Source organism: Cetorhinus maximus, chromosome 6, assembly GCF_964194155.1.
Source record: "Cetorhinus maximus chromosome 6, sCetMax3.hap1.1, whole genome shotgun sequence".
In the NCBI taxonomy this organism is placed as follows: Eukaryota; Metazoa; Chordata; class Chondrichthyes; order Lamniformes; family Cetorhinidae; genus Cetorhinus; species Cetorhinus maximus.
This window is the reverse complement of record NC_135884.1, coordinates 87,659,400-87,680,909: the sequence shown is the minus strand read 5'-3', so window position 1 is coordinate 87,680,909 and position 21,510 is coordinate 87,659,400. Positions and strand designations below refer to the sequence as shown.

Here is a 21,510-nt window from a genome sequence, read left to right as displayed (position 1 = left end):
TGAAGTACTCACCCCTTCTGGAACGGGGACCTCCAGCTGGGTGCCCGAGGGTGCCTGGATTGCCAGCAGCGTATCACCTGCAGATAGGGGGCAGAAGACATTACTGAGAGAGCGAGAGCCAGCTGCAAGGATGACTAACCAACTGTCACTGTGCTGAGCAGGGGGAGGACCCAGTCTCGAGGGGACAGGAGTAAGAGAGCCCTATGATGTGTGAAGCTGCAAGTGTAAACAGGGAAATAAATTGCAGGCACCACACTCCCCCCAGCTCCTCACATCACAAATACAGAAACTCAGCCCTCTGGGGGAGAATAATTAGGCAGAAGGGCTGACTTACTATGGAACACTACAAACTGTGACCATTTGTTCAGGGCTGTCCCTGTATTCATGCTCCCTAAACCTTGCGTCTGTCTGGTATCCAGTTCCTTCCCTGCCTCCCAGGATTATCCCAAACCACACCCCCCCTCCAATCAGGTCCTGGGAACTACTCCATTGGACACAGACGAGCATTTCTTACCTTTAAAACATCGGCACATATCCTCATGTGTCACATACGCCAACGTGAAGATCAGTTAAGGAGAGGTAACGCCAAGAGCTCATTTCCTCCCAGTCAGTGAAGCATGACCTGGCTGCCTGGGCGAGCAGCAGGGGGGGTGGGGGGTGGAGCGGGGTGTGAGCAGCGGGGAATGGGGATGGACTGGGAATGGACTCGGAGCATCAAGGAGTGGGCAGCGGGGGGTGGGGGGGGAGCGAAAAGGGCGGAGCATGCGCGGGGAGTGGGCAGAGGTGCAGGAACTGGGGAACGGGCAGACGGAGGGGGGTGCGGCCAAGTGTTTCTTGGGCAGGTAGGACAATCTTTGGTGGGGGGGGGGGTGCAATAGTCCAGCTGGGTGAGCTGGCATTGATGTTCTAGGGCAGGGTTCCACTCTGTGAGTTGCACGACTAAACCAGACAGAAGCAATGGCCTGTTTCAGGCTCAGGGTCACTGAGTGAATGCTGACCGGATGGGATGCTGCAGTTCAAGATGGTCAGTGTGTACGGGTCACAACAAAAAGCACAAGTGGATTGGGAGGAGGAAGGCAGTGCCGAAGGATATCTGCTGTTCTCAATATCGTCTGTCACGTTCTGAATGCTCTGCTGGACCCAGACTCTCTGCTGGTCAAGCTCCTGCTCCCGCCGGTCCAAGTCCTCGATTTCTGCCTTCAGGTCAATGAGCTTGTCTGCAATCTCCCGCGTGTTGCATCCTGGCCCCACTCCTCTGTGACCGCAAACAAAAAGGGAAAAAAGGTGCAAATTACTGCCCGTGTAGGGCTGCAAACAGGCCGGAGCACACGCACACACACTGGACCAATTGAGGGTCCTCTCTCTGCTTGGCTCAATGGGAGAGGGTAGCAGTGGCAGGGAGCCACAGCATTTCAACCTGGTGGAGTTAGCAACCATTGCGATGTCCCATCAGTCACAAAGTCTCAGGAATGTAATCGCCACGACCAGACAGAATCCAGCTCTGTGACGATGCCCACTGAGGGCGAATAGTCAGCCATCACTCACCGCCTGATCACACACGCAGGGTGGCTACCTGGGCCAAGGTGACAGCCCTCCCTCAGGAGTGACGGGGACAGAGGGAAGACTGGGCAAGAGGTTAGTCAAATCCAGCCAACTGGACACTATCTTACAACAAGCCAATAGGGAGATTAGGGAGAGTGGCCCCCACTCCATCCACCTCCCCCACTCCCACACCATGCAACCTCCTTCCACTCATCAAAACACCCCCGCCCTCCCTGCCACCTCCAAAGATGGAGTCTGCCACTGCTCCCCAGGAAAAGGAATAGCCACTTCCCTTGGCATCCCTTGGAGGACAAATGAACCGGGCAGAATATCCTCATTAAATAAATGCCACCATTTCCATAAACCCCATTTGGTCTCAGGACTATGGTGACAAGGTTGGAAGGAAAGACAAAGTTAATCATAAAAATAATTGTCTTAATGTCGCAGGGGCCCTGACTTCACCAATCCCACTGTGGGGCTCACACACAGTGGGGAAGGAGGAAAGTGAGTAACAGCTCATTCGGCAATGGCGGAGTGGTAATGTCACTGGGCTAGGAATCCAGAGGGGGGAAACAGGTTCAAATCCCACCACAGCAGCTGGTGGAATTTAAATTCAAAGAATAAATGTGGAATTGAAAGCTGGTTTCAGTATTGGTGACCATGACAACTATCGCCGATTGTCCTAAAAACCCATCTGGTTCACTGATGCTCTTTAGGGAAGGAAATCTGCTGTCCTTACCTGGTCTGACCTACATGTGACTCCAGACCCACTGCAATGTGGTTGACTCTTAACTGCCCTCTGAAATGGCCTGGCAAGCCACTAAGTTCAAGGGCAATTAGGAATGGGCAACAAATGCTGGCCTTGCCAGTGACACCCACATCCCATAAGACATAGGAGAAGTAGGCCATTTGGCCCATCGAGTCTGCTCTGTCATTCAATGAGATCATGGCCGATCTGGTAATTCTTAACTCCACTATCCTGTCTTTTCCCCATAACCCTTGATTCCCTTACTGATTAAAAATCTGTCTATCTCAGCTTTGAATATACTTAATGACCCAGCCTCTACAGCCCTCTGCAGTAAAGAATTCCACAGATTCACTACCTTCTGAGAGAAGAAATTCCTCCTCATCTCTGTTTTAAATGGGCGACCTCTTACTCAGATTATGCCCTCTGGTCCTAGACTCTCCCACAGAGGAAAACAACATCCCATTAAAGAATAAATAAATTAAAAAATGGGCAAAGTTGGGTCTATGGAATTCGCTCACAGATCAGCCACGCTCTTACCGAATGGCGGAACAGTCTGGAGAGATTAAATGGCCTCCACCTGTTCCCCACTTTGCGATCTTGTTTAGTGACAAATTGGCAGATAAAACACACGGAGGGTCAACAAATGGAAAAGGAGGGGTAAAGAGTATGCTTTCCAACTCTGTCAGGGTCTGGGACCCACTACTTCATCAGTGTGACCAAGATCAAGGATTCGGAATTGGAGTGAGTGCTGTCAAACCCCCACACCTTCCCCACTCAAACACTCCAAACCCAAGGAAGGCAGAGGTTGTGCGTGGAGTGCTTCTCTCATTGTCTGAACAACTGGAAGAGTCAGCCTGCTGCTGGTAGGAGCTGCCTTCTCTCCTTCACAATCGAAAACCAACTGAACTAGGCATGAAAGCACAGTGCCAATCCGGGGAAAGAAGCATGTAATTGAGCAAGATACCTGAGAGAGCCTGAGGGAACGGCAAGGCTGAGGATCAAAAGGGAGGTATCAGGAGCAATGGCGCGCCCATAAAACCCTGCATTCCAGAGCTGAGCCCTGAGGAAATCCACACTGAGCTGACAAATTATCCCGAAGGTCGGATGTTGACAGGAAGCTGTGCTCGGAAAGCCAGAAATTCCCGCTTGGTGAGGAAACTAGCCAATTGGGGATGTCAACGCTGGAGGTGAACACAGGGAAGATTAGACAGAGGTGGCCTCAGCACCCACACACGTGAGAGTGGCACAGGCAAGGGCCTGTGGTGAATGCGGCATCACTGTACTGGGAACACGCCCTTAAATGTTCGAACTTGGCAGCAGAGGTACCAGATTCAGAGGCAGGTCAGAGGGATCGAACAGCAGAGCCAATCACAAAAATCACAGCTCAGTCCGCAACCCCTCCCCCTCCACCCCAGTGACCCTAGCTCAGGACTTAAACATCAAGATGTTAACTCATTCTTAATTATACCCTCTCTCAATAGACAAGTGAAGGCTGCACACACTCTGCTGTAAACAGGAGCCGCACAAATATCGGCCACCCACCCCCAAAATGACAGCTCTCCTCACCCCGGCCCCCCATCCCCACACACCGACCCCGGCCCCAGCTCCCCCGACCTGCACATCGCCCCAGCACCCCCACCCCACACACCGGCCCCACTCCCCCCACACACTGACCCCGCTCCCCCCCTCGCACTGACCCGGCCGCCAGCTCCCCTCACCCCAGTGATCTAGCCCCTCAGTTGCAATAGATGGATCCCAGCGATCCAGTCTCACACTGAAATACACAAGATTGGGGAGAGAGAGGGGAGGGAGGGAGCGAGAGAGGGGGGAGGGAGGGAGGGAGAGAGGAGAGGAGGGGGAGAGAAGGGAGAGGAGGGGGGAGAAGGGAGAGGAGGGGGGAGAAGGGAGAGGAGGGGGGAGAAGGGAGAGGAGGGGAAGGAGGGGGGAGAGGAGGGGGGAGAGAGAGAGAGAGGGAGAGAGGAGGGGGAGAGAAGGGAGAGGAGGGGGGAGAAGGGAGAGGAGGGGGAGGAGGGGGGAGAGGAGGGGGAGGAGGGGGGAGAGGAGGGGGAGAGAGAGAGGAGGGGGGAGAGAGAGAGAGGAGGGAGAGAGAGAGAGGGGAGGGAGGGAGAGAGAGGGGAGGGAGGGAGAGAGAGAGAGAGAGAGAGAGAGAGAGAGGGGAGGGAGGGAGGGAGAGAGAGAGGGGAGGGAGGGAGAGAGAGAGGGGAGGGAGGGAGGGAGGGAGAGAGAGAGAGAGAGAGAGAGGGGAGGGAGGGAGAGAGAGAGGGAGGGGAGGGAGGGAGAGAGAGGGGAGGGAGGGAGAGAGAGAGGGAGAGAGAGAGAGAGAGAGAGAGAGAGGGGAGAGAGAGAGAGAGAGGAGGGAGAGAGAGAGAGGAGGGAGGGGGAGAGAGAGAGGGAGGGAAGAGAGAGAGAGAGGGAGGGAGGAGAGAGAGAGAGAGAGAGGGAGGGAGGGAAGAGAGAGAGAGAGAGAGGGAGGGAGGAGAGAGAGAGGAGGGAGGGAGAGGGGAGGGGAAGGGGAAGAGAGAGAGGGAGAGGGGGGAGGGAGAGAGAGAGGAGGGAGGGGGAGAGAGGGAGGGAAGAGAGAGAGAGAGGGAGGGAGGAGAGAGAGAGAGAGGGAGGGAGGAGAGAGAGAGAGAGGGAGAGAGAGGGAGGGAGGGGAGAGAGAGAGGGAGAGAGGAGAGAGAGAGGAGGGAGGAAGAGGGGAGGGGAAGGGGAAGAGAGAGAGGGAGGGGGGGAGGGAGAGAGAGAGAGAGAGAGAGGGGGGAGGGAGAGTGGAGGGGAAGGGGAAGAGAGAGAGAGGGAGAGGGGGAGGGAGAGAGAGAGAGAGGGAGAGGGGGAGGGAGAGAGAGAGAGAGAGAGAGAGGGCGGGAGGAGAGAGAGAGGGGGGAGGGAGAGGGGAGGGGAAGGGGAAGAGAGAGAGATAGAGGAGGGAGCGAGAGAGAGAGGGGAGGGAGAGAGAGAGAAGTTTAGGGAAGAAGAGGAAGACCAGAAAATGCTGTATTATTAAAGATCTGCGCTGCCCCTCGCTTTCTCAGATGTACTCACTTCCACTGAATGCTGTTTTTTGATTTCTTCTCAATCAGCCCGATTCCCTCCAAGACATTGGTGATGTCATAAATTCGCCGCTTCTGTCGTACGGCCAGAGTATCTGCTGCCTGAACACAAAACAAAACTTACAATGAATATACAGCACAGAAACTGGCCATTCGGCCCAACTGCTATACACTGTTGCACCCCTCTTTATCTGTCTCCATTAACACATCCTTCTATTCGTCTCTCCCTCATGTCTTTATCGAGCTTCCCCATAAATCCTTCTATGCTTTTTCCTTCAACTAACTGTAGTAGTGAGTTCTACATCCCAGCCACTCTTTAGGTAAGGAAGTTTCTCCTGAATTCCCTATTGAATTTTTGCTTTCTTCATGGGATGTGGGCATCACTGACAAGGGTTGCCCATCCCTAATTGCCCTTGAACTGAATGGAGGGGGCAGTTAAGAGTGAACCACGTTGCTGTGGGTCTGGAGTCCCATGTAGGCCAGACCAGGTAAGGACAACAGATTTCCTTCCCTAAAAGGACATTAGTGAACCAGATAGGTTTTTACAACTGATGATAGTTGTCAATGTTACCATTACTGAGACTAACTTTATATTCCAGGTGTGTTAATCGAATTTAAATTCCACCACTGCTGATGTGGGATTTGAACCCATGTCCCTTGGGCCTCAGGACTACTTGTCCAATGACATGACCACTAGGCCAGCATCTCCCCCTCATTTTTATTAGTGACTATCTTACAATTGTGGCCCTTTGTCTCCCCACAAAAGTGGAAACATCTTCCCTATGTCCACCTTATCAAACCCTTTCATAATCCTGAAGAGTTCCAATAGGTCAGCCCTCAGTCTTCTCTTTTACAGGAAAAAATGGCCCCAGTCTGTTCAATCTTTCCTGATCAGCATAACCTCTCCATTCTGGTGTCATTCTAGTAAATCTTTTTTCATACTTTCACCAGCAACTATATATTTTCTCTAATATGGAGACTCCACATGTGCCTTGGCCTAACCAAGGTTCTGTACAAGTTTAATCTAACTTCCCTGCTTTTCCATTGTGTTCCTCTAATAGTGACCTCCAGTGTTCTGTTTGCTTTATGGTCTTATTAAGCGGTGTTGCTATTTTTTAGTGATTTGTGGTTTTTTTTTGTGTTTTCCCCGCAAATCCCAATGTCTCTCAACCCCATTTAGACACACTTTCCAAGAGCAATGTGGCTTTCCTACTCCTACCACAATACAGCAGCTCCCCCTCGTCAATATTGAAGTCTTTTATTAAACCATTCAGCAAGCTTTTAATCATCTTATATTTTATCACAGTCCTCCTCTGTATTAATACATCCACTCTCCCAATTTGGTGTCACCTGCAAACTGTGAAATCGTACCGCCGATTCCAGAGTCCAAATTGCTGAGGAGACAGTGAACAGCGGCATCCCAGCACTTATCCTTGTGGAACACCATCTCCCATGCTGAATAACTACTCTTGATTGCTATCCATTCTGCTAATTGTCCCTCGGCTCCACATCCTCTGACCTTTAGTCTGCTCATCTCCTTCATCCTGTGCTCAAGGTAAGGAGGTTAAGTGTTGGGGAGACTGGGCCACTTTCCATTTCCTCACGCGCCTCGCCCCCTCCCACCACCCCCCCAACCCCAATCCCATCCCGTTCCAGTACCTCCTGTCAGGAGCTGTATGCGCAACATGGAGTGAAACTCGGCCTGCTCTGAACCAACCCCATTCACCTCAGCCCCAAGCTCAGCAAAATTCACATTCGTAGACTGCCCACTGCACCACAAGGTGGTGCCAGGGACAAATCCCTGGTCTGGGCAGAGTTAGCTGGTCTAATCCCGGGGAACTGCAATAGTTAGCCTCAGTGCCCTTCGGCCCCTGCTTCTCATCCCTACCCAGAGACCGATCAATGTGGGCAACATGGTTACGTGTACCTTGGGCAGATGAGCAACCTGCCAATTGGGACTCAAGTGCAGAACGACCGCTTAACTGAGACATAAGAGGACAGCCAGTGCCCATGTGTAACCCAGCCCATCTCCCCAGGGCCTTCGCAAGAGGAGGAGAGAAAGGAACAGGCAATTAATCCACCACCAGCTGCAATCATATCTCGAGATGGCCTTGCTTCAAGGCAGGCCTGAAATTCAATCTCCCACCACAGAAGAGGTTGCTAGTCAGCAGTGATTCAGTTGGTAACACCCTCACCTTTGAGTCAGGAGATTGGGGATTCAAGTCCCACCCCAGACACTTGAGCCCAATATCCAGGCTGACACTCCAGTGCAGTGCTGAGGGAGTGCCGCACTGTTGGAAGGAGCTGTTATCTTTCAGATGGCAGCATTAAACCGAAACACCACCTGCCCACTCAGATGGACATAAAAGATCCCACCGCACTACCTTAAGAGTAGCCTGGTGTCCTGGCTAACATTTATCCCTTAATCAACCTCACATCGGTGGGAGGATTGAGACCCAGAGGGCACAGATTTAAGGTAATTAGCAAAAGAAGCAATGGCGACATGAGGAAAAATTTGTTCACGCAGCAAGTGGTTAAGATCTGGAATGCACTGCCTGAGAGCGTGGTGGAGGCAGGTTCAATCGAGGCATTCAAGAGAGAATTGGATCTTTATCTGAAAAGGACGAACCTGCAGGACTATGGGGAAAAGGCGAGAGAGATGAATTGCTCCTGTAGAGGGCCAGCACAGACATGATGGCCTGAACGGGCTCCTTCTGTGCTGTACCCATTCTGGATTCTTTGACTACAACAGATAACGTGGTCACTATCACATTGCTGTTTGTGGGGACTTACTGTGCACAAATTGTCCGTGTATCCTACATCACAACAGTAACTGCACATCCAAAGTCCTTCATTGGCTGCAAGGTGCTTTGGAAGATCCTGAGTTGTCATATGGATATATAGGCTAAGTCCCTAATCGGGACATGTCTTTCATCATAACGCAGGTTACGTTTGAGCTTCTTGAACTGAACAAAGTGCTGGTAGATTGTTAAAGAGGCAATGAGAGGGAGCTCAGAGTGAACAGAGCCACTCCAGTGAAGCTGGGGCCTTTACTTTTCTCTATCTGCTCCATAGGGTTTTACCGTGGACGGGAAGCACCTGTCGTAAATCCCCCCCCCAAAAAAGAGGCGCTCAAATAAGCATCAAAAACTGAGAGAAAAAAAACAAAAACCCTGAAAAAAACAGAAAGCTCGCTCACTTCAGTCAGCTCTCCCCCTGCCTGGGGAAAATCCCACACAGGCACATCTGGGTCACTGAAGGAGTGAAATGACTGCGAGACTGCTCACTGTTACTGTCCAATGGGCCGCTGACATATTCGCCAGCTTTCAGCTGACGTGTCTGTGGGCTCCTGCTGACTGACAGCCTGGTGCAGCAGGGAACACGGGGCCAAATGGCAGATGGACGCCTCAGGCTGGCAGGCAGAGGGAGCTGCACGCCAGCTCTGTCAGCTTCCCAAGATGCGTAGGCGACAGAGGTGGGCAAACTCTTGAGTAACCTGGCCTCAGCTCTCTGCATCCCTCCCCGACAACCCCAATCCCCTCCCATTTCCCCCTAAAGTCATCAATTCTGTCTGGCATACGGTCCCACAGGCACCAGAGCCAGTTTTGAGTTAGGACCCCAAACTACTTGACCACAGAGGGCATCACAGCTGTAGCCCATACCTAGGGAGCCATCCAGATGGCTACCAGCAGTATGAATCCTGGTCGTGTCCCCGTCAGCCAAGTGACGGGGCTAAAACTCACTGGCAACTGCCACCTCAGCACAAAGGATGCTGCAAGCCTCTGGTTTTAGTCAGGCTGTCAGGAGTTCACAGGCTTATACACAGGAGGCCATTTGGCCTGTCAAACCCATGCTGGCTTGTTACGAGCCCCACTTCCCTGTAAATATTTCCCTCCAGGTGCTTATCCAATTCTCTTTTGAAAGCCACGATTGAATCACCCTTCACCACACTCTCAGGCAGTGCATTCCGCACCCCAAACACTCGCTGTGTAAAAAAAGCTTTTCCTCATGGCGCCATTGGTTCTTTTTCCAATCACCTTAAGTCTGTGCCCTCTGGTTCTTGGCCATTTGCCAACGGGAACAGTTTCTCTCTATCTAATCTGTCCAGGCCCCTGATGAATTTGAACACCTCTATCAAATCTCCTCTCAACCATCTCTGCTCAAAAGGAGGAGAACTTCAACTCTCAATCTAAGGTGACACTCCAGTCCAGTACGGAGGGAGCGCTACATGGTCGGAGGAACCACCTTTTGGAGGAGGCTTTAAATTGAGACCATGATGCTCTCTCGAGCGGATGTGAAAGATTCCACGGGGCTATTTCGAAGAGCAGGGGCACCTTCCCCAGTGTCCTCGCCAGTGTTAATTCCACAACCAACACCTCAACTACCATTAATGCACTGCTGTTTGTGGGAGCTTGCTGTGCACTAAATGGCTGCCAATGTTCCAACATGACAACAGTGACTACACCTCAAAAGTGCCAGATTGGTTGTAAAATGCTTTGGGGTATCCAGAGGCCACAAAAGGTGCAATATAAATGTAAGGCTATCATTTTTTGGCATAGCTCAATGCCATACCACACACTGCAGTCGCTCACTGCTTCATAAAGGAAACTTCCGCCTCCTTTAGTTTCAGGAGTTTAAATGCTTCGGAAGGTTTCCTCTCCACACCCTCAAAAACCCTCACCACAGGGCAGCATGATTTCCAATAACAACCTCCCCCCCACTCAGTACAGAAACTCTCAGTTCAGTGAATCACTGGGATTCCCCCAAGGTTACTCATTCAAGGGTGCTTCAAGTTCAGGCCAACCTGTAGAATCAGACCGCAACACAGGTGGCCATTCAGCCCATTGGGCCTGTGGTAGCTCTTTGCAAGAGTTAGCCCCATTAGTCACGTTCTCCAGTTCTCTCCCCTCAGATCTGAAAATTCTCTTCACAAATGTATATCCGCTTCCCTTCCGAAAGTTATTACTGAATCTGCTCCGCCGTTCTTTCAGGCAGAGCATTCACATTGTAACTCAGCGAGAAAAAAAATTCTCATCTCTCCTCTGGCTCATCGCTTCTCTTCAATCTGTGCCACCTGGTTACCGACCTTCCTGCCACTGGAAACAGATTCTCCTTATTTACTCTATCAAAACCCTTTATCATTTTGAGCATCTCCCTTAACATTCCCTTCTGTAGGGAGAACCACCTCACATTCTCCAGTCTCTCCACAGGACTGAAGTCTCTCATTCCTGGTATCATTCTTGGCTCTCGAAGTCCTTCCGAACAGGTGGTGCCCACAATACTTCAGCTGGGGGCCTCCAGCCAGTGTTTTATAAAGCATTAGCTTAACTGCTTCTTTTCAAACTCTATTTTTCTTTTAATAAAGCCTTTTTTTTCAACAATGTTTTTTTCAGCAGCCTGTAGCAATGAAATCGATAGATAGGTTCCCTATGACTGGGGAAGCAGTTATAGTTCTATGCTCGGGGTGACAGTCTGAATGGTTGTGATGCTGCCCAGAATGGATCTCTCAGGGCACAAGTTCAGTACGTGGGAGATGATCCGACTTGGGCGGCCAGAGTCACAATTTGAGCTTTTCCTCATGTTCCACTTGTGGAGCAAGTGGCCACATCTCCCCTGACCCGTCCTCAAGCGGTTGAGGGTTGTCCAGATTTTCTGTGGAAGTTTGAAACCTGGGTTTTTGTCACTCGGTTATATTATCAGGTTATGGTTGGTGATGTTTGCAGTCAAACAGGGGGTGTGTCATCGAGAGGTGGGGCTGTCGTCAGTTTGTAGGCTGTGGAGTCTGTTCCAGTAGGGGCTGCGGGATTTTGTACGGGTGTGTGGGGTTTATTTTTGAGGTCCTGTGTCAGCTGTCAGCCTGTGGTGTTCTCCGGGCAGCTTGCTTTCTCTGTGGATGTCAGGAGGTTCAGTGCGTGCTGGCATAGGAAACCACTCGAGCTGCGTTGGTCTCAACGTTCTAGTTCAGTTAGCTGATTCCAGCCCAGGGGAAATAGCAGGGGTCCTACAGTTGGCCTCAATGCCAAGAGCTTAGAACACTCCCTCAGCCAGGATCCCAGGTCTCACTGGATGTCTGGCAATGCCCACTCTAAGTATGTGGATGCCACATGGACACAGTTTTCTTTGCTGTTACAGCCACAGATACAATTCTCTAACTGGCACACCTACATCTCTCTCTCCACCCCCCCCGGAGGGAGCCACCTTTGGCCATCTTAGAGTGCTGCGCCCTCCCCACTGGAATACAAATGTCCCACTCCCTGGAACTCAAGGAAAGTCCCCTGCATCATCCAAGCAAGTTGCCTGCATCCTCCCCTGCATAGGGAAACATTTCTACAAAACCCTCTGTGGGCCTCTTCCTCGTCCCATCACCCACTTTCTCCCCTGTAGTCAGCACCTCCCTCTGACCCTCCATTCCTGCTGGCACTGGCTCCTGCCAGGCTATTGCCCCATTGCGGGCCTAATTGTGATTCATGTGCAAAGAGCAGCCAGACTATGCGACAGTGCAAGGCATCGCCACCCTCTCGAATCCTTGCCCAAGGTGCAGGGCTGACACTGATTGGCTATGACAAATGGGAATGTCAAGTCATTTTAACCCACCCTCACCAGCCCTGGTTGGGGGAAGGGGGTGGTACCTAATACAATGACAGGGTCTGAATGGGGAACGTCCATAATCTCAATTCTCCCCATGACACACCTTCACCCTTACCTGTCAGGGCGCCAGCCACTGGACAAATGGCACAAGTGTCTCAACTCCCAATCAGGGTCAGTGCTAACAAGGCCTGGGAGTTCAGCCGATTCCATTCTCCACAATGGCCTACCTGGAGCTCTCTGCGACGAGCTAACTCAGCACAGACCAAGGGCCCATCCTGGGATTGTCCTGATGCCCGGCACCCCACTGCCCCTTCCAATGGGTCAGTGGCGGGCATTTGGCCCACGATGTCAGGGAGGGCTGCTCCAGATCTGGATACTGGGTGTCTGTGAGCTGCAGCAGGGCTCTGCCAGCTTACAGTAAATAACCAGCGGGCACTGTGGCTCGATGCCACCTCCAGCGCTCGGCTACACATCTGAGTCAGGCAGGCAGCCTTGCTCTTTGGGAGGAAAAAACAGAGATTCTGACGGGTAACCAATAGTCGACCGCACCATGAAGTGGAGAAGCTAGAGGAGTCAGGGAGACATCACCGGGAGGACACCAATCACTCCACCCCACCCTCAACCCCAGTCTGATAACCCCTGCCCTCCGTCACAGTGAGTAGGGGAAGCAGATCAGAACAGCTGGTCCCTGACGCCACGGCATTGCCGCACTACTTACTACTGGTGCTTCTGGTGAATCTCTTGCTCAGATGAGGTGAGGCATGATGGGATATTGGAAGACACTGCTCAGATATCCAATTTGATCAGCTCACTCACCCAACATCTTTAGTTGAACAGAGAGCTGCTTGTAAGAGAAGCACAGATTCCCCAAAGTCAACAGCACTCTCCATTACTGAAAATCTAACGCATGCCTCCCAGCCTACATGTTCCCCCCACCACCCCACTACCCCGAAAATCAGGGACCCACCCCTCCAGCCCCCTCCACCAAGCTCCTCTCCTCCCCCAACCTCCTCCTCGGACCCTGTCCTTTCGCTCTCTCCAAACAGGGCCCTGTCCACCTGCTCGCCTCACCCTTGGGCCCGGCCCCTCCCACCAGGCCCTTATCCCTCCAGCCGGGGCCTGGGCCTCAAGCCATCCCGCACGCCTCCTCCACCTGCGCCCCCACCACCCCACACACACACACACACATACACACACACCAGGGACCCTAGCCCTCCAGCCCCCCACACCCCCGAGAAACTCTGTGTATCCAGCCCCCTCCACAATCATCCCTGGGGGCCATGCCTACCCAGTCCACCCCCCCTCCCTCCACAAAGAGCCCGCCTACTATCCAACCCCCCCACCCCGGGGCCCTGTCTATCCAACCCCCCCCCACCCCGGGGCCCTGTCTATCCAACCCCCCGACCCCGGGGCCCTGTCTATCCAGCCTCCCACCTCCCAGGAGCCCTGCCTACTATCCACCCCTACCCCCAACCCCCTTCAGAGGCCCTGCTAATCCAGCCCTCCTCCACCCCACAAGGGCCCAGCACATCGCTGTAACGTTCTGAAAACCTTGAGCAAGGCCAGGGTTTGTTTTGTCACACCTCATTCCTGTCAGGCACTCATCATGGTCTCTCTTATTTGACAGTGAGCAGGCCACAGGCACTCCTCAGCTGCTGATCCACTGAGGCCCAGCTATAAGGTGGTGCACTATAACACACAGCTCGATAGAACATGTGTCATCTCAGACCCCGAAACCTCCTTTCCACAAACGGTACAAACACAGCCACCCATTTAAAAATAAAATTAAAAGCAGCCATTTAATTCTTTGGTTGATTTGACAGAGCACCTGCTTTATTCATTTATTTTGGAGGCTGCGGGCTGAAAACCGTCGGGGAATGCACGCAATATTGACCCTGGTGGGATTACGTCTGGACGCTAGGAGCCAGCTACGATATAACCCAGTCTCACCTACAATGCGGTGCCGAGGTAGGGGTCACTTGGACCGTGACCAGTTGCATTTGGAATTAACATGCCAAAATGCAGCAAACTCCTTTGGATGAATTCTGCGAGTTGGATATTTAGAAGGTGGTGCTTTAAAGTAATATCTGAAATCTGACAGTTCTGCGCTCAGTATGTGGTATATAGTTTGGGTCAGACTGTTTTAGCACCGTCTGCCCAGCTCGGTGCCCTTCAGCAGAGCACCCTCCATAGCAATGGCATCAGACACTCACCCTGTTGTGTGCCCCCTCCCACCACACTTTTGCCCTGATGTTTGGTCCTTCACCCACTCCTTCGCCTCCCGGCACCCTGGGGATTTGGAAAGTTACTTCCTGAATGGTTTAAATGAACCAATCAGGGAGCTACAATTTCCCACCAATCAGGAAGCAGCTCTCAGGGGCTGGCAGCACAGGGAGGCAAATTCCACTGACCATCTCAACCATTCCCCACAGTGGGAACGACCCTGCTATTTAGCTCTTCCCTTATGAGCACTAAAGTAGGACAGAGGCATCGTTCCAGAGAACAGTCCAACACTTTACTGACAGGACGAGCATTTGACTGGATCTGAATGCTGATCCCAGAGTCAGTGCAAGGCTCCCACCTCCCCAGCTTGCTTTCATCATGTGAATCTTTGATTTAAAGAAAAAACTTAATAAAACACAACACTGCCAACAGATCACTGGGCACACTGTTGCAGAGATTACCCTAGAACAGCCCCACCATGGAATATTATTCCTGTAAAATAACGACAAGTTCCTAGATCCTCTGCCTTGCACCCCCCTCCCCCCCCATTTATCTGCTGAATCAAAAGAGCCACACATCTGATTTCATGTGTTACAGGCATCTGGGTCAGATTCCTCCTCCCCCACCGGTGCCAGTCCGAGCCTGCTGCTAACCACCACAATCTATTCAGCAAGCGTGGCTGCCACAACAGATTGGCATCTGGCAACAGGCCCATTAACCCGCAAAAGTTTCACCCAATGAGAGGCAGGAGGGCTGCACCCTGGGTAGAGGTACCAAATTCTCACCCTCTTCCATTTAAAAGATGTTTATATTAAGCAGCAACCTGGGCAATCTCTCAGGAACAACCTGAAGCATGACATTTACAGAAAATAGGTTTGTTTTGGAGTGAAATGATCTATGTATACAACTGTTCTTCATGCCAGGAACAAGAGGCATGTGAGCTAATGGTCAGTTTTTTGATGGGTCAGCATTGATTGGAGAGAGGAATGACAGGCAGGAAAGCCCATCTCTGAACAGTAGCCCGAGGTCTCACACAAGTACCTAAACAGCTAGGACAGGTAGGCAAAGGCCTCAGTTCCAATGTTTCACCCAAAAAACGGCACCTCTGGCAGTGATGCACCCCTTCAGTACAGCACTGAAGTGTCTGTCAGTCTACAGCTCAAATCCCTGGGATACAGGTTCAGTCGAACATAAAAGACAGTTCCTTCCCAAAACAGGTCCTGCACTAAAACTTCCCTCTGCTCACTTATGAGGCGGGTATAAAGCAGGGGGCAAGCAGAAGGAAAGGTGCCCCTCGTACCCCATGGAGCTTTGAGCCTGTGCACTGAGTGATTAGTAAATCAGATTTTATTGCAGTTCATTAGGCATCATTTTAAACACAACTTGAAAGGTGCCACATAGTGTGGCACAGAGCCACGTGCATCACAAGATGGTTGTGCTGTTCCCCACTCTCCCTCTGAGTTGGCCAATCCTGGCCTGGCAGTGACAGCCGCATGGTTAATCGCTGTGGCTCTTCATCCCAAAACAGCCCGCCTGGGTGATGTGTAGCTGCAGATGTAGCTGTGTCCCTGGGCTAGGGAGAGGAGAAAGAAAACTCATCGATCAGCCCAGGCTCCTGCCTCACTGCCCAGCCACCCACACCGGCAGGGCAGTGCCAACTGTGCCCCAACAAGGCTCTCAATTTTAACAGAGTGGGAATGAAACATCGACCTGAAAAATGGTGGAACGCGGAAACAGCTGACAGCTCCTGCACCGCCCCCCTCACCACCATCTTACACGCTGCCTTGTCCATGAACCCAATGCCAACATGGGCTGGTCAATATGCCAAGGGGAATGACACGATCAGGCAGCAATAAAATGTTACAATGCCAACTGCTCATCAATCCCCGCCACATTTTATTTAAACTCATTTCCAGGATGTGGGTATCACCGGCCGGGCCCTGCCCCCACTGGCCATCCCTGCAGAAGGGGTAGGAAGCCACCATCTTGAACTGTTGCAGTCTGTCCCACAGTGGTCTTAATCAGGGAGTTTACACGGCAAGTCTGTGCGGCTTTGTAGACCACTTCAGAGGCTAATTAAGAACCAACCACATTGGGGTGGGACTGGAGTCGCATACAGGCCAGTTGGGCTAAGCACGGCAGGCTTCCTTCACTCAAAGATATCAGGAGCTGATTGGGTTCTTAAGTGACAATCTGACAGTTTCACAGTTGCTTTGATCAGGCAAGTGAAGGTGTCACTGGTGTAGCTGCGCCCCTGGGCTAGGGAGAAGAGAAAGAAAGCTGATCAAATTAGCTGGGCGTCTGCCTCAGTATCCAGCCACCCATGCTAACCCAGGTGGTAGCACTCTCATCTGGGCCGGGAGCCTCACGCCTAGCCTTGGGTATATAACAGAATCTGTGCAAGTCTTGTGAACAGTCTGAGGTGGGAGGGAGCTGGAGGAACTGGGAGTCCACTGTGTTACTCATAATAAGAGGTTGTGATGGAAGAATTAATCCAGGGCTGGTCTTTTGGTTCAAGCTGGTTTATTTTCAAGACAACTCCTCGGTGCTACTGACTTCCACACAAAGTGTTCCAGCTGTATCTTTTTATTCTATTTAGATGGGATAATCAATGCCCATCACCTGTTTAACTAGCAATTATTTTTAACAAGGTGATTGCCATTTTAACACACTGAATATCCCCACGCAATCAACGCACATTGTTCATGCCAAGTGTAGCTGCTAAATAGTGGTAGATAGGCGAGTTATCCCTAACCTTTGAACCTTAACCCAAGCATCAGTTGGAGCAGAATGGCCAAGTCAGAAAAACGTTGAAGGAAATATCAATGGCTGAATGAACCGCCATGGTATACTTCTGAGCAACAGGCCAGGCTCCTCCTCCCCTTCACCCAAGGGATGGCCCAGGGCACAGAGTGCCACACAGGAGGGAAGAGAAAATTGCAAGGAGTTTGGCCATCAGTGAGCAGCTTACTCAAATAAACTCCACCTCTGCAAAGGAGAAAAAGGCTGGGACGAAGCAGTTACGGAAATTCGAACCAGCCTTTAATTACGGCTGTTCACAACATTAACAGGAGTTACAATGGGTTCTCAGGGTCAAAGGTGAAAGAATGCTAGGGATGTCATGAATGGACTTAACTATTCCACTCCCCAGGAACCCATGACACCCCCTTAATACTCCGTCACCTTTGACCCACCAAGGCCATTTTCACTTACTGACAGGGCATCATGAATGGAACAGAGCTCCCTCGCTGGTGACAGGGGGGCAGGGCTGCAGAAGGGCTGGCGATATGTCACTGTAATATCATCCTCCGCTCAGTCGAAAGCACACGAGAGACACATCCAGCGGCACTGCCCAACACTCCAGCGCCGGCACACATTGACAAAATACCCTCAAATAACAGCTGGAATCTCAACAGTCTTGGTGTGGTTTACCAAGTCAAAAACATTGAGGCTGCGGGCAACAAGAGCCTTTGGATATTTCGAACAATTCGAGCTTCATCCCTGAAGCTCAAGAGAAGACTTCATTCGGACTGATCACTGCCACCACTGAGAGAGCCAGTGAGGAGGAGGTGGGGGCCAGACTTGTGCCTTTAAAATTTAGAGTCTCCAAACTCAAGACCAAAACTGCAGCAAAGTCTCCCTCCTCCCCGCCGAGTACAAGAGGATTATTTCTCCAGAATAATGCAATGAGTGGAGGAGAGTTATACAATAACAGGTAGCATGTAATAACAATCCCAGTCACTTACAGCAATGTGGCCTCCAGGAGTGATTGACAACAGAATTACCCAATCAGCTCCATTCTGGCTGCAACTAGTGGCCTCATGGTGTCATTTTGTCATTCCACTACATAAAGAATCCTTCTGCGTGCTGACACGAGTTTTCCCCAATTCTAACTGCAGTGACTCATTCACCCCAAAGGGCAGGGAGCGCTGGCGGGTTATTGAACTGGGAGGGGAATCGCAGCATCTCTCAATGCTGACACTGGAACTTAGTAAGGGAAAACCTGGGTGATTCTGCATGTTTCTCCCACCCCTTCAGCCTGGGGTACTGAGGACAACTGGATCACTCTGGCCACTGCCTCAGCTAGGATCAGCAAAGTGGGAAATGAAGCTTTCAAATGCCATTGTACAGAGCAGTGATGCCTTGGTACGAGCAAAACCACCAGCAGATCCCAGGCCCAAGGAGGGAACAGTAGTTTATACACGTTATTGGACAGGCTCAGTCACAGTTTCTTTAACTGAGTGAGTCAGGCACAAGGGCCAGAATCAGAATGCTGAATCCAGAAGAATAAATCAATTAAGAAACCTTAAACATGTTGACATCCCCAAAACAGCAGCTAAGGCAATGCTGCGGGAATGCTGACTGTTCCACCCGGGATACAATTCCCGCCTTTCTCCTGAACTCCAGCCAGGAGCCACGCTCTGCAACATAGCCCAATGGAGCAATCCTCCTCGGTGGGCTCAGAAAATCACCAAGCTATTTGACTGCATGAGGAGCACTTTAAGCAGGAATATCTTAATTGGATCTTCCCCCATGTGTCCTTTCTCACAGGGACACCCGGAGCAGTGACAGAAGTTGAGACTCCACTGCTGTCTTGGCTGGGATGCAGTAGCTCAGCAGAGCTCAAGGATTGAACCCCTGACCTCTGGTAAACTGTGTGTGGCACTGAACAATGCAGCGAGCGACTGAACCATCGGAGTAACAGTGTGTGTGTGTCTGTTTTGTTGAACAGACTCCAGCATTGTCTCAGGCTCTGCCAAACTCTGCAGCAAAGTGAAGGTCTACCTGTCCAACCTGAATAACAGTTATTACCCAGCGGGTTTCAGCAATGTCTCTGTGAGAGTGAACACGCCACAGTAGCGAATCCAGCAACGTGCAATTATGTCCTGAATGACATGAGACCAGATCAGGCTCCTATCTCCTCCAGTTTAATACTGTGTAAAAGTAACATCCCCCACCCCCCAACTGCAAAGAATACAGAGACAGACAGACACCACCATGGCAAATGGACACCAACCATCTCCAACATGCTGTCCTGATCATTCAATTTCCAGAATTCCCCTGCCTACCAGCACACAGTGTATTCAAAATCAACAGATATCGTAAACATTTAGCAAATGCTGTTTGGAAAATTAACCAAGAGGCACAACAAGAGGTGGATACCTAATTTCTGCTTTTTTTGCCCGGGGTGGGGGGGCGGTGGATAAGAGGGCATGGGACTCTTAAACCTCGAGGCTGCGGCCCTAATAACAATTGGATTTTTTTGTTAAACATTTGAACAAATGAATTAGGAGAAGTAGGCCACTCAGCCCTTCAAGCCTGCTCCATCATTTGATAAGACCACAATTGAACTAGTTCATTTGATAAGATCCGATTGTAACCTCAATTCCACATTCTCACCTACCCCAATAACCTTTCACCCCCTTGCTTAAGAATCGATCTAGCTCTGCCTTAAAAATATTCAAAGACTCTGCTTTCATTGCCTTTTGAGGAAAAGTTCCAAAGACATTCAACACTTTAGAAAAAAAAAATTCTCATGTGTCTTAAATGGGCGACCCCTAGTTTGAGATTCTCCCACAAAAGGAAACATCCTCTCCACATCCACCCCATCAAGGCACCTCAGAATCTTATATGAACGAATGCTCCAACGGACTGGTGAGGTCGGGGAGGGGGTGGGGGGTGCTGCTTTTAGCCCACCGCCCCCCTCCCAAACACACACAAACATCGGGCTGTCACTAGGGGAGACAAGGGAAAAAAACTTGATAGCCGAGTTCATTATGTACCTCAAAGCACAGCCAGGGCACACGCTAGTTGCGGGGGTGGGAGGTGAGAAAGGGGAGTTCAAAGGGGGGGGGGGGGGGCAATTACAAGGCCAGCTCATCTGGTTGAACTAAGTTAGCTGCTGGGTTGGGTTGGGGGGGGGGGGGCGGGGGTGAATGAATGAGTGAGTGCTCAGCCAGCGGATGGGATGTAGCAGGAGGTTCGCACGTGTTCCTCTCCCCCTTACAGCAGGCTGGCGTTTGGAACGCCGAGACACTTTGGAACGCGGCGACTGTATCTTTTTTGTGTCTCCGCGTTCCACTGCCTCCCTCGTGTTTCCTGAAACTCCGCGCCGGCCCCGTGTCACTATCACCACTGCCACCTCTCCGCTTCCTCCTGCCTCGCCAGTTTTTTTTCAATGGATATTCCATTCCCCTCCTCCACCACCTTTCCCTATTCCGCTCGGATCGCCCCCCACCCCCCTTACTCCCTCCTTGTATTTCTCACCACTTTCAGGTCGAGCACGCCGTCCTTGGCCTCCTGCAGCAGGGACACGAACTTCGTGGTCAGGAGCCCCAGGCTTTTCTCGTGTCTGCTTGGAGTCTGCGGTAGAGACTCGGCCATCTTTTCCTCCCTCTCTCTCTATCTGTGTATTTTTCTCTCTCTCAGTCTCAGTCCCACTCCGTAGCCGTTAGCAGCGCGCAGCACGCCGGGACTGATTTGAAACTGGGAGCAAACAGCAAACCCCCGGCTCCGGCCAAGGGGGTGTCTGCAAAGGGCAGCGCTCCGCACAAGACGCAAAATAAAAGCCACTCGCTGCTGCCTTAGGGAGCGTCTGCAAAAGGAGGGGGGGAGGGGAGTGGGGAATCACCCCGCAGCCAACAGGAACTTGCCTAGCCGATTTAGGGAACATCTGCTAAAAGGCGACGCTGCAGGAAACGCACCAACTTCAAGGGAGCGTCTCCAAGAGGAGACTCGAACGAAAAATGATGCACTTGGGAAGGATAACACTATGAATAAAACACACGACAAATAATGGGACGGGTAGGGTATGCTGGAATACTGATATACAAATCTGAAAGGTGCCCCAAGCCTCAGCAATTTCTGTTTTTAGTTACACTGGGGTTGTGGTTTAGGGAGCATCCACAAACAGGAAAACTCCAGGAACTGCAGAATGGTTAGGGAGCGTCTGGAAAAGTTGGCACTCAGAGCAAACAGTTTTAGAAGCATCTGAATATGAGGACACAGATACATGGAGTAATGAGCATGGGTAGGCACGAAGGTTAGGGACCATCCAGAAGTGTGTGAGGGGGAGGAGGGGGAGGGAGGTGGAGGGGGAGGGGGGAGAGGGGAGGGGGAGGAGGTGGAGGGGGGAGAGGGGAGGGGGAGGAGGTGGAGGGGGGAGAGGGGAGGGGGGAGAGGGGAGGGGGGAGAGGGGAGAGGGGAGGGGGGAGGGGGAGGGGAGGGGGAGTGGGGAGGGGGGAGGGGAGGAGGGGAGGGGGAGGGGAGGGGGAGGAGGTGGAGGGGGGAGAGGGGAGGGAGAGGGAGATGTGGGGGAGAGGGGGATACAACAAAAAC

At 51.7% G+C, this 21,510-nt stretch overlaps 1 protein-coding gene across 1 annotated transcript in view; it reads right to left on the bottom strand.

Moving 5' to 3' along the window:
- The window catches only part of e2f4 (E2F transcription factor 4), a 36,384-nt gene extending 15,701 nt beyond the window's left edge, over window positions 1-20,683 (bottom strand). Inside the window, exons 1-5 of the mRNA XM_078543978.1 lie at window positions 20,440-20,683; window positions 5,354-5,463; window positions 1,094-1,255; window positions 515-558; window positions 13-77 (exon numbers count right to left, since the gene is read on the bottom strand). Coding sequence (XP_078400104.1) covers window positions 13-77; window positions 515-558; window positions 1,094-1,255; window positions 5,354-5,463; window positions 20,440-20,556 — 498 coding nt within the window. The 5' untranslated portion in view covers window positions 20,557-20,683. The remainder of the gene's footprint in view (window positions 1-12; window positions 78-514; window positions 559-1,093; window positions 1,256-5,353; window positions 5,464-20,439) is intronic.
- Window positions 20,684-21,510: the final 827 nt, after the last annotated feature.